This window comes from Myotis nattereri, assembly GCF_964212035.1.
Source record: "Myotis nattereri genome assembly, chromosome: 16".
NCBI classification, from domain to species: Eukaryota; Metazoa; Chordata; class Mammalia; order Chiroptera; family Vespertilionidae; genus Myotis; species Myotis nattereri.
The window spans coordinates 31,306,129-31,318,187 of NC_138091.1; the positions used below are offsets into that span (position 1 = coordinate 31,306,129).

The following is a 12,059-nucleotide window of genomic DNA, read 5'->3' on the forward strand; positions in this document are numbered from 1 at the left end:
CCCCTTATCCTTTCCTACCGAGTACAATGTAGAGTGTGAATTTAGGCCACTTTCCGTGTAAACGCTCTGGTAAAGCAATTCTCAGCAGTTGTCTTCTAAGATCTTAGCTAGTCTACGCAAAGAATTTTTAAAAACTCCCAAATACATTTAGTTGACAAACTTTTCATCATAGATGTCGTAAAGATGTTGTTCCTAATGTATTGTAAATATTAACATTAAAAAATTAATCACTATTAAAAATGGAATTTGAATACCTTAGCAGTTTAATTCCTACCACCATCCACATTAAAACATAAAAATAAGCCCTCTTATTAACCTGTAATCAGAAATTTTACATCATTCGATTCCATTCCATTCTAGTTTTCATGACAAAGATATGAATTATTATTATTATTCCCATTTTGAAGATTAAAAGTTCAGAAAGATTAAGTACCTTCCCCAAGGTCCTGGACCAGTAAAGGACCACCCATGTTAAGATGGTTCCCTATTTCTTTTCTCTGGCCCAAAGCTCAGTCAGTGCCCTCTCCCTTCACCGGCAGGACTCTGCCACTTCCCAGAGCTTCAGAGAAAAACATCTGTCCATTTATGAGGGGCAGAGGGGAAGGACAGGGAGGGGAACAGGACAGGGAGACGCCTTGTCACGTGTACTTTGTTTTTCTGTTTTATGTTTTTCATCGTGCACTTTTGAACCAGTATTTAGAAGTATAACCTGACCATCATACGGCCCCTGCATATTCTTGTTTCCTAGCTCAGTGGGTGAGTTGTTCAGTACACCCTAAGATAAACATGACCATTAGACACACACACGAAAACATCTCTAACACTCTTTTTCTCTTTTCCCCTTCCGAAACCGCCAGTACCCTCTTTAAAATGACTGCTGTGAAGGAGGGCAGAACACGGGGGGGGGGGGGCAGCAGTGGTGGGGGCCAGCTGGGCTCCTGCAGCAGATCCTCAGCCTGAAGCTCCGGCTCCATCGGCAAAGGAACACTGTGCCCCTACTCTCCTTTCTGCTCCTTCCCCGGAGATGTGCTATGGGTGGTACCATGGGCACTGGCATCCTCTCTCTTCTTTCATATTCCCCGCTGGATTACTGGCCCTCCTCACCCCTGGGCATCACAAATATGGTAGGTTCATGTCTGTAAACTTCCTGTTGATGAGCATCGTGGGACCAATTGCTGCTGGAATCCTGAGAAGTGCAGTAATTGCTGGAGCGAACCAAGCAACAGGAAAGGAAATGATACCCTTTGAAGCCCTCACCTTGGGCACTGGACACAGGTTTTGTGTAGCGGTGGTTTCCCTTTTACGGGTTTTAGCTACTCTGTATACTACTCTATATACACTTATGCTATGATGTCAAACCTAAGTTTCATAGAATTCTCAAAAAGGATACAATATGGAATGCAGTGTTTTCTGAGTTCTTCAAATGGAAGCAACTTGGATGATGAAGTAGCTGAAGAACAGCATCCAGCCCTTTCTTCAATTTGAAGCTCCAGGAATCAAAGATCTTTTTGGACTCCTATTGTTCTCAACCAAAACAGATAAGTTTTGTTTTGTTTGTTTTGAAATTCAATGTAAGCAGTTTTACATGTGTTTCTCTACCCAAAGCCACGTCAACAGTGCTTCTGGGTTAGCAGAATATACTGCACTAAATCTTATTTGTTCTAAAATAAATAAATTAACTGTTGTGAAGATGATGTTAACAACACAGAATAATGCTGATGACAAATGATCAAGAGAAAATAAATACCTTTTATTATTGTATTTTAAAAGGTGACATAAAAGACTAGAGAAAAAAAAATATCCCAGATGTCAACAATGGTTATGTAGGATCTAACATTTTTTTTCTCAACTTTCCAAAATGTCTATAATATACGTAACTTCATAAGAAAAATAATTTTTAAAAATCTCTGAAAATGTTCATAGCAGCACAATTCACCATAGCTAAGATCTGGAAACAGCCTAAGTGCCCATCTGTAGATGAATGGATTAGAAAACTGTGGTACATCTACACAATGGAATACTATGCTGCTATAAAAAAGAAGGAACTCTTACCATTTGCAACAGCATGGATGGAACTGGAGAGCATTATGCTAAGTGAAATAAGCCAGTCAATGAAGGAAAAATACCACATGATGTCACTCATTTCTGGATAATAAAGACCATTATAAACTTATGAACAAAAATAGATACAGAGGCAGAGCTGCCTCGAACAGACTGTCAAACTACAGCGGGAAGGCCGGGGAGGGTGGGAGAGCAGGAGGGGGGCGGGTAAGAGATCAACCAAAGGACTTGTATGCATGCATATAAGCATAACCAATGGACATAAGACACTGGGGGTTAGGGGAGGCCAGGGGATTGTCAAGGGCGGGGGGGGGGGGGGGGGGGAGGAGACATATGTAATACTCTTTGTAATACTTTAAGCAATAAAAAAAAAAAAATTAAAAAAAAATCTCTGAAAATGGAATCCCACAGTTTTCAAGGACCAGCAGGTCGAAGCTTCATCTGATTTGGGGCAGACGCAGCAGTTTTTGAAATGCCAGGACTTTTGTTGGGGAAAGAAGAGATAGGCAGGGCGGGAAGGACGGTCTTCATGGGTATTTTTCTGTAGCGACTCAGTTCTGCCGCACAACTGAAGCCAAATGCATTAAACGCCTCTTCCTCTCCGCTCTGTCCCCCAAAACGGCAAAGAACCATGTGAGGGGCCAACGGAACATGCCACCCAGAACCGTGGCAAGGGTTGTCCCGTCCGGCAGAGGGCGCCCCGAACACTGCCAGTCGCCTCATCGCTCAGGCCCGCCCCGCCCCCAGATCCGCCCAGGCCCCGCCCCTCCCTAAGCCCCGCCCCTCCCAGGTCCAGTCCAGGCTCCGCCTGCCGCCGTCACGTGATGGGGCACCAGGTCCAGCCTATTGCTGATGCTGCAGCGCGGTATTCATCATGGAGCTGGCACCGCGGATCTGTCTCCTGTTCCTGCCACTGCTGCTGCTTCTGGGCCCGAGTACTGGTAGGTTCGGGCAAAAGATGTATCAGTGACCGGTGCCTTCTTCTCTCTCCAGGGATGAGAGTCTGCTAGTACGTTGGTGCTTTTTAAAGCAAATCTCTTTTCCCCTGTGCCTTTGAACCTCTGTCGACTTTCTGTCGGTTTGTTTTCTAATTGAAAGTGCTTTTCTAGCGACCCCCCCCCCCTTTTTTTTCTTTTTGGCTCTGAGTGGTCTGGTACTCCCTTCTTCCCTAGGTAGAAACAGTTGTGGAAAATGTATGATTTGGAGATCAATGAGGTTTCCACAATCTTAACGCCATCTCCGTCCTCCTGCCGTCACTGGCTGTTTAAAAAGACTGAAAAATCCTACCCCGAATGGGCCGTTTCGTTGAGAGAAGGCCTTTTCCCCCTTTACTTGATCAGAACGGACAAAATAATGTCTCCCCTCATCAGGGTCCTTTTTGGCAAAAACAAATTCGTGTTTAAAGGGTGACTTGCAAATAGATTTTCAGTCCCCTCCCCCCCCCCACCCCCCCCTAGCAAAATATTTCCTGGTCTGAATCAACAGAATTCTACTGGCCACACAAACTTGCCTTGTGACCTTAGGCAAGTTGCTTAACAACTGTTTTTCCTTTTTTGTAAAATGGGGATCGTATGTCCTTCAGTTTGTGTCTGGGAAATGTCAAGTATGTTGAGCCCCAAATTTTAACTGGTAACTCTCAGGGTAGAGAGGAGTATCAGGGCATAGGTCAAAAGGGACCAGAGCCTTATCTATCATTTTCAAGGAGACCGCATTCTTGTGTTATTTGTATACAGACTCTTATAGACATATCTAGCAGTTTTTCTCCTCAAGACACTTTTTGGTTTTCTTAATCTCTAGCTTTATCAGTTACAAACAGCATTGTCTCCTCATCTATTCCCTTCTCTTCTCAAGACTAGTTTTTTGTTCTTTTACTTGCTGCAGAGGCTTGAAATTTAAGAAAGGAAGAAGTGAAAGGTAGAAAATTCTAGTCCCCAAGGGTAATCCCTAAGTCAGCCTTTTCCTCCTTATATATGCATTCATTGGTTGATTCTTTTATTATTATTATTATTATTATATATTTTATTGATTTTTTACAGTGAGGAAGGGAGAGGGATAGAGAGTTAGAAACATCGATGAGAGAGAAACATTAATCAGCTGCCTCCTGCACATCCCCTACTGGGGATGTGCCCGCAACCAAGGTACATGCCCTTGACTGAAATCGAACCTGGGACCCCTCAGTCCGCAGGCCGATGCTCTATCCACTGAGCCAAACCGGTTATGGCCATTGGTTGATTCTTGTTATGTGCCCTGACCAGGGATTGAACCTGCAACATTGATGTATTATTGGGTGACAACAACTGAATTATCTAACCAACTGAATTACCTGGCTAGGACTTGATGTGTTTTTTTCATAACTGATGTTTTTTCCCCTTATTTTCATAATATATTGGAGTGAGTACATTGCCTAAAATATAAATCAAGCTATCTCCTCTAGTCTGGCATGGCCACCTTTACTGGACTTGGATTTTATCCAGACATTAGACATCCTTCAGGAAAATCAAATTGTGCTTCTGTTTCAGGAGCCATCGTCGACCTGCCCCCAGACGAAGGCAAAGAAGTATGGGATTATGTGACTGTCCGGAAGGATGCCCACATGTTCTGGTGGCTCTATTATGCCACCAACCCCTGCAAGAACTTCACCGAACTGCCCCTGGTTATGTGGCTTCAGGTAAAAGTGGCTTCGCTGCCTGGCCAGGTTTGAGGCCAAGTTTCCCCCACTTAACATGTTGCTTGCTCTTAAGGGCTAACAGCTCAGCCAGTGATCAAGGCCTGGTCCAGCAGCCAGCCAGGTGTCCCCTAGGCTTGGGAGTTCGGCATCCTTCTGACGTAGGCCAAGGCAGTGGTATACCAAGGAGGGTAAATCAGAGAGTGAGGGGTTCTATTACCATGTTTGTTTGTTTGAGCCCAGGCAGTGGCAGAAACCTTTACCACAAGCTTCGGAAGACAAATTTGACTATATACTGATAGAAAGTGTTTTGAACAATTCCAAAGCAAAGGCTGAGGTACCCTGACCGGCTCTTCCCATCTCTGTTTCCCAATCCTTTCCCAGCCCCTAACTTCTTATCCCCAGAAAAACTCATCTTTTGAAAGCGCTTCACCTCTTGTATCGTAGTATTAAACGTCGGGCCTTCTCCTTCTCCCTAGATGTGTCTGCGTTCTGATCTTGAGCTTTGCCTGCAGGGTGGAAGGCCTGGAACTGGTGAAGAGGCATTTGGGGGCAGGCAGAGGATTCTTCCTTGCATTCCTAAAATATCTGTCCAGAGATGGTCCGCACCCACCTGGAAGACCCATCTCCAGGGAGGCGTTGAGGAGCATGGTCTTGCTCAGGCTCTGGAAACTGTAGGCCTGGCCCAGCTGGGGCTCCAGGTCGCTCACCACTAAAGAGGGCACCCTGGTACTCACTTGCGTAGGATGCAAATGTCACTTCTTGCAAAAATGTCAGTGATCATAAGCAGCCTCCCAGTGCCGCAGGTCCATGCGGACCTTCTGGTGAGATAGAGCAAAGATGAGCGGTTTGCCAGGAGGGGCCATTCCCTCAGGATTATCAAAGCAGTTCCTTTGAAGAGCTGGAGGGGAGGCTCAGCCAAGGGTGCAGATATGAAAATGCCGCAGACGCACCCATACGTGTAGCCCGGGAACTTCTGCCCACCCCGGGTGGCAGGTCGTTGGGGAGAGCCCAGCAGCGGACAAGCCCAGGCCTGCCATTCCTGGGACCTGGGTACCCGATGCCTTCCTGCTGCTTAGAGCTATGGCAGGCAAGGCACTTCCCTTTTCTGGGCTTTGCTGTCTAATCGGGTATTTGTTACAACTTTCCATTAATTAGCAGAGCTTTTCCATCCCCGAGTGAAAGCTTACATGGGAGCAAAAGCAGAAGTGCTGAGGCTGGGGTGGAGCCGGGGCTGAGTCCCACCCACTGGACCTCCCCTTGGTCACGCGCTGCCCTCAGGCACTTTCTAGGGTTTCTTGAATAAGATTTGAAAAACACCCGAGTGGAGAAGGTGCAAACCTTCCTTGTGGTTGACTGTAGAGCAGGGTCCTTGTTTTATGTGATTAACCTGCCAGCATGTAGAAATCAGGAGTTGTGGCGGCTCGGGCCTGAACTCCCTGTCCCAAGTGGAGTGGCAGTGGTCCCTTTTCAGACAGGGCAGGCGCTCCTGGCGCAGGGAGCCTTTGCTGGCACCTGATTTCTCTTCATGGTCCATGGTCCAGTTTGTGACTAGTAACCGGAACGGTGGGCCAAGGTGTTTTCCCTGCGTCATGTCTTGCGACGCCGAAGAATGAGCTACTCGGTCCAGAAGATTTAAATAAAAGTGTGGAAAATTTGTTACAAGCAGATTCAGTCTTCCCAATGTGGAGGGGGCCCAAAGAATGGGTTGCCAGTGAAGCAAGTCATTCTAGGAGTATATGGGTGCTACAAGCCTGCTTCATATCTGTTATGTCACTAGATTGATTTCCTCATTTTTCTTGCCCAGCAACGAACCTGAACTTTCTCTGTTTCTATGTGTACATATACCTTGTTTATTGCAGGCCCTCCCTTGGTTTCCCATGACTTTCGCTCTGTATTCAAAAGCATTTCATTCTATTTTCCAGCATGGCTGGTTTCTGTTACTGGGCTTGCTTGAACTGCCGTGTCTGCCCCTGTCTGTGTTCTACCTGCCTTTGTTTCCCACTGGACCCCTACCCTATTTGCCTGCATTTCAAGCTAACTCCTCTCATGACCTTTGGTTAGAATGACCTCGGGAACTGAGATGCTATTGGAGGGATGTCAACTGGCTAGCTAATCTTCTCTTCATTTCCTCAGAGGCCCAAGGGAGAGGAAAAAGATTATGATTAAAGAACAAATAATTACTAATTCAGATGAAAAGATCTATTTTGGCCACCTGCTGAGGCAATGTGTGCTGACTGCTCTGGGCAGGTCTTTGAGAATCCAGGTCACGTCGTCTGAGTGGAGTAGTGAGCTGTTCCGTTCCGCATGTCACTTGGCTCACTGACACATTTACCGTATTTCAGAGCCTCTGGAGTGTCCCTGGCCACCACAGCGCCCCACCCCAAAGCTGCAGACAAAGATTTGGTAGTCAGATGTTCTCAAATAGAGCAGAAGTGTCCTCCAGCCAGCTTTCCTCTGTCCTTGGCCAGGGTGGTCATCTCCTGTAGCCACAAAGAGCATCAAAAGCAGCGTGGGAGCCCTAACCGGTTTGGCTCAGTGGATGGAGCGTCGGCCTGCGGACTGAAAGGTCCCAGGTTCGATTCCGGTCAAGGGCATGTACCTTGGTTGTGGGCACATCCCCAGTAGGGTGTGCAGGAGGTAGCTGATCGGTGTTTCTCTCTCATCGATGTTTCTAACTCTCTATCCCTCTCCCTTCCTCTCTGTAAAAAATCAATAAAATATATTTTTAAAAAAACAGCGTGGGAGGGTGGGGGTGGGCAGTACTCTTTTATTCGAGGGACACAAGTCCCAGAGTCCAGTCCTGGTAGAGCCCCTAATTGCCATGTCCCCTTCCTGGGCCTTATTGCTCATCTTTGAGGGGTCAGCCAGAGAAGGTGCCTGAAAGTCAGTGAGTCCATGGCTGGCCAGAATTCAAGTTTGGGGAATCAGAGGTAGGAAAGTTCCTTGTGGGGGCTCTTGGCCCAGGTCTGTACCTTTTAAAATAGATTTTTATTGATTTCAGAGAGGAAGGGAGAGGGAGAGAGATGGAAACACGAATGATGAGAGAGAATCATTGACCGGCTGCCTCCTGCATGCCCCGGGTGTGCCCCTTTCAGAAAGATGTCAGCCGTTCCCTGGGCCCAGTTAGTGCAAGGAGTCCCTGGCTCGCCGGGTAAATTGTGCCTTCGGGCAGGGTTGGCGCAGCCATCGCTACATCATAAATCGTTCATAGTGAGTGTGGTCATCATTGTCATGATTACGATTTTACTAACATTTCCTCAGGATTAACGTTGGCCTCTTTTCTCTCCCACAGGGTGGTCCGGGCGGATCCAGCACTGGCTTTGGAAACTTTGAGGAAATCGGGCCCCTTGACTCTGATCTCAAACCACGAAAAACTTCCTGGGTACTGTGCACTTGGCCTGGCCTCACCCCGGAATCACCCCGGGCTCACCCCGGGCTGGGCGGGGTCACAAGTTTAGCAGTACTGCCCCCACCCCCACCCCCACCCCCACCTCCCAGCTCTCTTGCCTTCGTGACCTTTCTCTCCACTTGCCCACAGAAGCCACTCCAGCGGACACCTGGACCCTGTCACTACCCACACTTTGGCTGTCTCTGCAGTCTGACTCGGGGTCCCACCCTCTGGCCACCAGCTCCCCTCCTTTTCCCCGTCTCCTCTCCTCCACCCCGTCTCTTGACTTCTTCAAGACTTCAAGGACCCTGTCCTCTGCCCTTTTGATGGTCTCTGTCTCCCACCCTATCTTCATTCCCGGCTGCACTTCCTCCCCTGACCCCTCTCAGGTCAGCACCCCACCCCCACCCCCTGGCTCCCTTACCCTTCTTCCTCTGCAACCTCTCCACACTCAACCTTGGGTCAGTCCCACTGTCTCCCTGCTCAGCTCCTACCCTCGGCCCCTGCCCCCAGGCTGCCAAAAACTGGAGGGCAAAGCCACACTGTTGTCAGGGTGGGGCCGCTGCCCAGCTGTGGGCTTAGCTCAGGGCCCGGCCACGCCCTGCTCTGGGCTTCTGCTCTGCTCCTTTCCCGATACCACTGGCTGCCCATGTTCCCCACCTTCCTCGGGGCTCCTGCTCCAGCCGTTCTCCCTCATCGGGAGCCAACCTGCCTCTCTGCCTCCCCAGGAAAACAGGCCCTCACACATAACCAGCTACTTCCTGTCCTGGCCAATGAGTGTACCTCCCTTCCTGCCCCTCTGGCTCTCCTCCTGCCCATCTCAGCACAACGAGTTTGGCTCGTCCCTGCTGAGCTCACTTAGCATCTTTCTATTTCTTCATGTTCTCGCCAGTCTGTCTTCCAAACTGGAGGTCTTTCCCGGCCGAAATACAAATTCTCCTGACCCCACAAGTGCCACCAGCTACCCTCCTTTCTTACAAGAATTGTTTGTCTTTGCTGTTCTTTACCCAGAGCTTACCACCCAGATGCTGCAATGCTGACTGACCCTCAGAGCTGGGGGCAGAGGGGGAAGTGTGGGTCCTAGGGAGCCCAGCATGTTGACGCTCGGATGTGGTGCCTGTATTATTTCCCCTGTGGCCACGACAAGTTTGGGAAGCACTGCCCTAACCCCCGGCAGTGTGTCCCCCTCACTCCGCGATAGCCGTTGTCCCCCAGGGTGTGCTGGCTTCCCAGTTCCAAGGCCACTAGGTCCTTCTTGCCATTCGTCTTCATTGGACTCCTTTGCAGCACTGTTGCAGGTGCCATTCTTAGGTGTTGCGATCTCCCAGCACACTGTCCTTGGTTACTTTCTCTTCTGTGTGTTCTTCAGCAGCCCCATCCTCTAATGTCACATAGAAGGTTGAATATGTGACATTCAGTCACATGGAGACATCTAAGAGGCAAGAGGCAAAAGAGTTCTGGGGCAAAAGTTCTGAGCTATAGACACTGACTTGGGAGGCATAAGCTGGCTTCTGCTATCTCCAGCCGCATCTCCCAGCATCTGTCTACATGTACTCTACCTTCAGGCCCCTGCATGGGCAGTTTCCTTGGCTTGGACTTTAGTCCTGTGGCCACCCATTCACAACCTAGCTCACCATATTCACATCTACTATTCTTTAAGACTCAATGCAGGATCCCTCTTCTTTAATATTCCCTCTGAGTCCTTTGACTCTCTTGTTTGTCTCCACACTGGCCTTCCTTTTACTTACTCTTGCCTTAGGGTCTTTGCACATGCTGTTCCCACAGCCTGGAACATCCTGTACTCACTTCCAACTGAAATTCCACTTCCACTTGCAGTAGCAGAGGGCCTCACTGGCTTGTCCTCCCCAAGCCTCCCAGAACTAAGAGGGTAGCATGATTGGGGCAGAGAGCCTGAATGAGGAATGAGGAGACCTGGATCTCAGTCCTGATGCTGTCCAAGTGCTGACCTGGGACAAGTTCTGGGCCCTTTCTGCGCTTTCATTTCCTGACGAGTAAAGGACATGGCTGGACTGTGTCATCACTAAGGATCCTTCCGGATGTAAAATTCTGTATCGCTAAGCCTCTTTATTTTTTATTTTATTTTATTTTTTAAATATATTTTATTGATTTTTTGCAGAGAGGAAGGGAGAGGGACAGAGTTAGAAACATCAATGAAAGAGAAACATCGATCAGCTGCCTCCTGCACACCCCCTACTGGGGATGTACCTGCAACCAAGGTACATGCTCTTGACCGGAATCGAACCTGGACCCTTCAGTCCGCAGGCTGACGCTCTATCCACTGAGCCAAACCGGCCAGGGCTCTCTAAGCCCCTTTAGAGTGGACATTAGAATAAGCTCTCTGCTCGTAGTATACAGGGACTCGAGGCCAATGTGGAAGTTGGCTCTGTCTTGAAGAAAACAGATGTGTGGTCTTCAGACCTTGGATGTATTGTCAGCTACTGCTCAGACTCACTGCTTGATTCCCCCTGCACTAATGTATTACGTTTAGAATGTTTGTATCGTGTGAAAAGTGACAGCTTAGATCAGTGGTTCTCAACCTTCTTAATGCTGCGACCCTTTAATACAGTTCCTCATGTTGTGGTGACCCCCAATTTCATTGTTACAAATTGAACATAAAGCATAGTGATTAATCACAAAAACAATATGTAATTATATATGTGTTTTCTGATGGTCTTAGGCGACCCCAGTGAAAGGGTCGTTCGACTCCCAAAGGGGTTGCGACCCACAGGTTGAGAACCCCTGGCTTAGATGCTCTGATCCCAGGTATATGCTAATCTTTCCTTCTTGCCTCTCCTTTGCTTTGCCACAGTAGTCTATGTTCCTGTCCCTTATTTTTTAAAATCCCTTTTAGCAGCAGCATCAGAAGCACACTCATATCCTCGCTCGTGTTTTTGATGAGCTCATACAAGATGATCAAAAGATAATCAGTGCCCTAGCCAATTTGGCTCAGTGGATAGAGCATCATCCCTCAGAGTGAAGGGTCCCAGGTTCGATTCTGGTCAGGGGCACATACCTCAGTTGCAGACTCCATCCCAGCCGTGGGCAAACTACAGCCCGCGGGCGATCCGGCCCGTTTGAAATGAATAAAACTATTGAAAAAAAAGACTGTACCCTTTTATGTAATGATGTTTACTTTGAATTTATATTAGTTCACACAAACACTCCATCCATGCTTTTGTTCCGGCCCTCCGGGCCAGTTTAAGAACCCATTGTGGCCCTCGAGTCAAAAAGTTTGCCCACCCCTGCTCCATCCCCAGCCCTGGTTGGGGCGCATGCAGGAGGCAGCCAATCCATGTGTCTCTCTCACATCCATGTTTCTGTCTCTCCCCCTCCCTCCCAATGGAAAAATATCCTCGGGTGAGGATTAACAACAACAAAAAAGATAATTGGTGCCTGCCTGCCTGACTGGAACATTTGCTTTTCCTCTGTGGCACGCAGCTGCAGTCTGCCAGTCTCCTGTTTGTGGACAACCCCGTGGGCACTGGGTTCAGTTATGTGGACAAGGACGGCATGTATGCCAAAGACCTGGCCATGGTGGCATCGGACATGATGGTTCTCCTGGAGTCCTTCTTCAGTTGCCGCCCGGAGTTCCAGGTGAGCAAAGCCTCAGGAACAGCTGAGCAAGGGGCTAGCAGTAGGGACACTGCGTCCACCAGCATCCCCGTCCCCGAGAGCGCAGCGCCCGGCTGGTTCCAGGGAAACCTTTCTACGCCCCAGGTGGGGTTGTGGGCTTTTGTTTCTGTCCTCGCTCAAGGCGGTGTTGAGCTTGAAGGAGCGACCCTGGGCCCGTATTCTGAGCAGACGTAGGAACCAGATATCGGGGGGGGGGGGCGGGGGGGACTACGCAAAGCGGACTTGTCAGGCCATGACGTGCAGTCGAAATGTGAAATGAATTCATGTGAATAAGAAGATATTCAGGAT

The 12,059-nt window shown here is 48.6% G+C and overlaps 1 protein-coding gene and 1 pseudogene across 5 annotated transcripts in view; both read left to right on the plus strand.

Annotated features, from left to right (window-relative positions):
* Positions 1 to 870: 870 nt before the first annotated feature.
* LOC308531841 (transmembrane protein 170A-like) lies at positions 871 to 1,351 on the plus strand (annotated as a pseudogene). The gene has a single exon. The product of its transcript is annotated as a transmembrane protein 170A-like (transcript).
* Positions 1,352 to 2,912: 1,561 nt separating this feature from the next.
* The window catches only part of SCPEP1 (serine carboxypeptidase 1), a 40,670-nt gene continuing 31,523 nt past the window's right edge, over positions 2,913 to 12,059 (plus strand). For 3 of the 4 annotated variants that reach the window (XM_081110720.1, XM_081110719.1, XM_081110718.1), the window contains exons 1-4: positions 2,919 to 3,002; positions 4,581 to 4,729; positions 8,022 to 8,111; positions 11,577 to 11,732. In XM_081110720.1, the coding sequence (XP_080966846.1) occupies positions 2,936 to 3,002; positions 4,581 to 4,729; positions 8,022 to 8,111; positions 11,577 to 11,732 (462 nt within the window). In that variant the 5' untranslated portion in view covers positions 2,919 to 2,935. Of the gene's footprint in view, positions 3,071 to 4,580; positions 4,730 to 8,021; positions 8,112 to 11,576; positions 11,733 to 12,059 lie in introns of all 4 variants that reach the window. The other variant, XM_081110721.1, reaches the window with a different exon arrangement.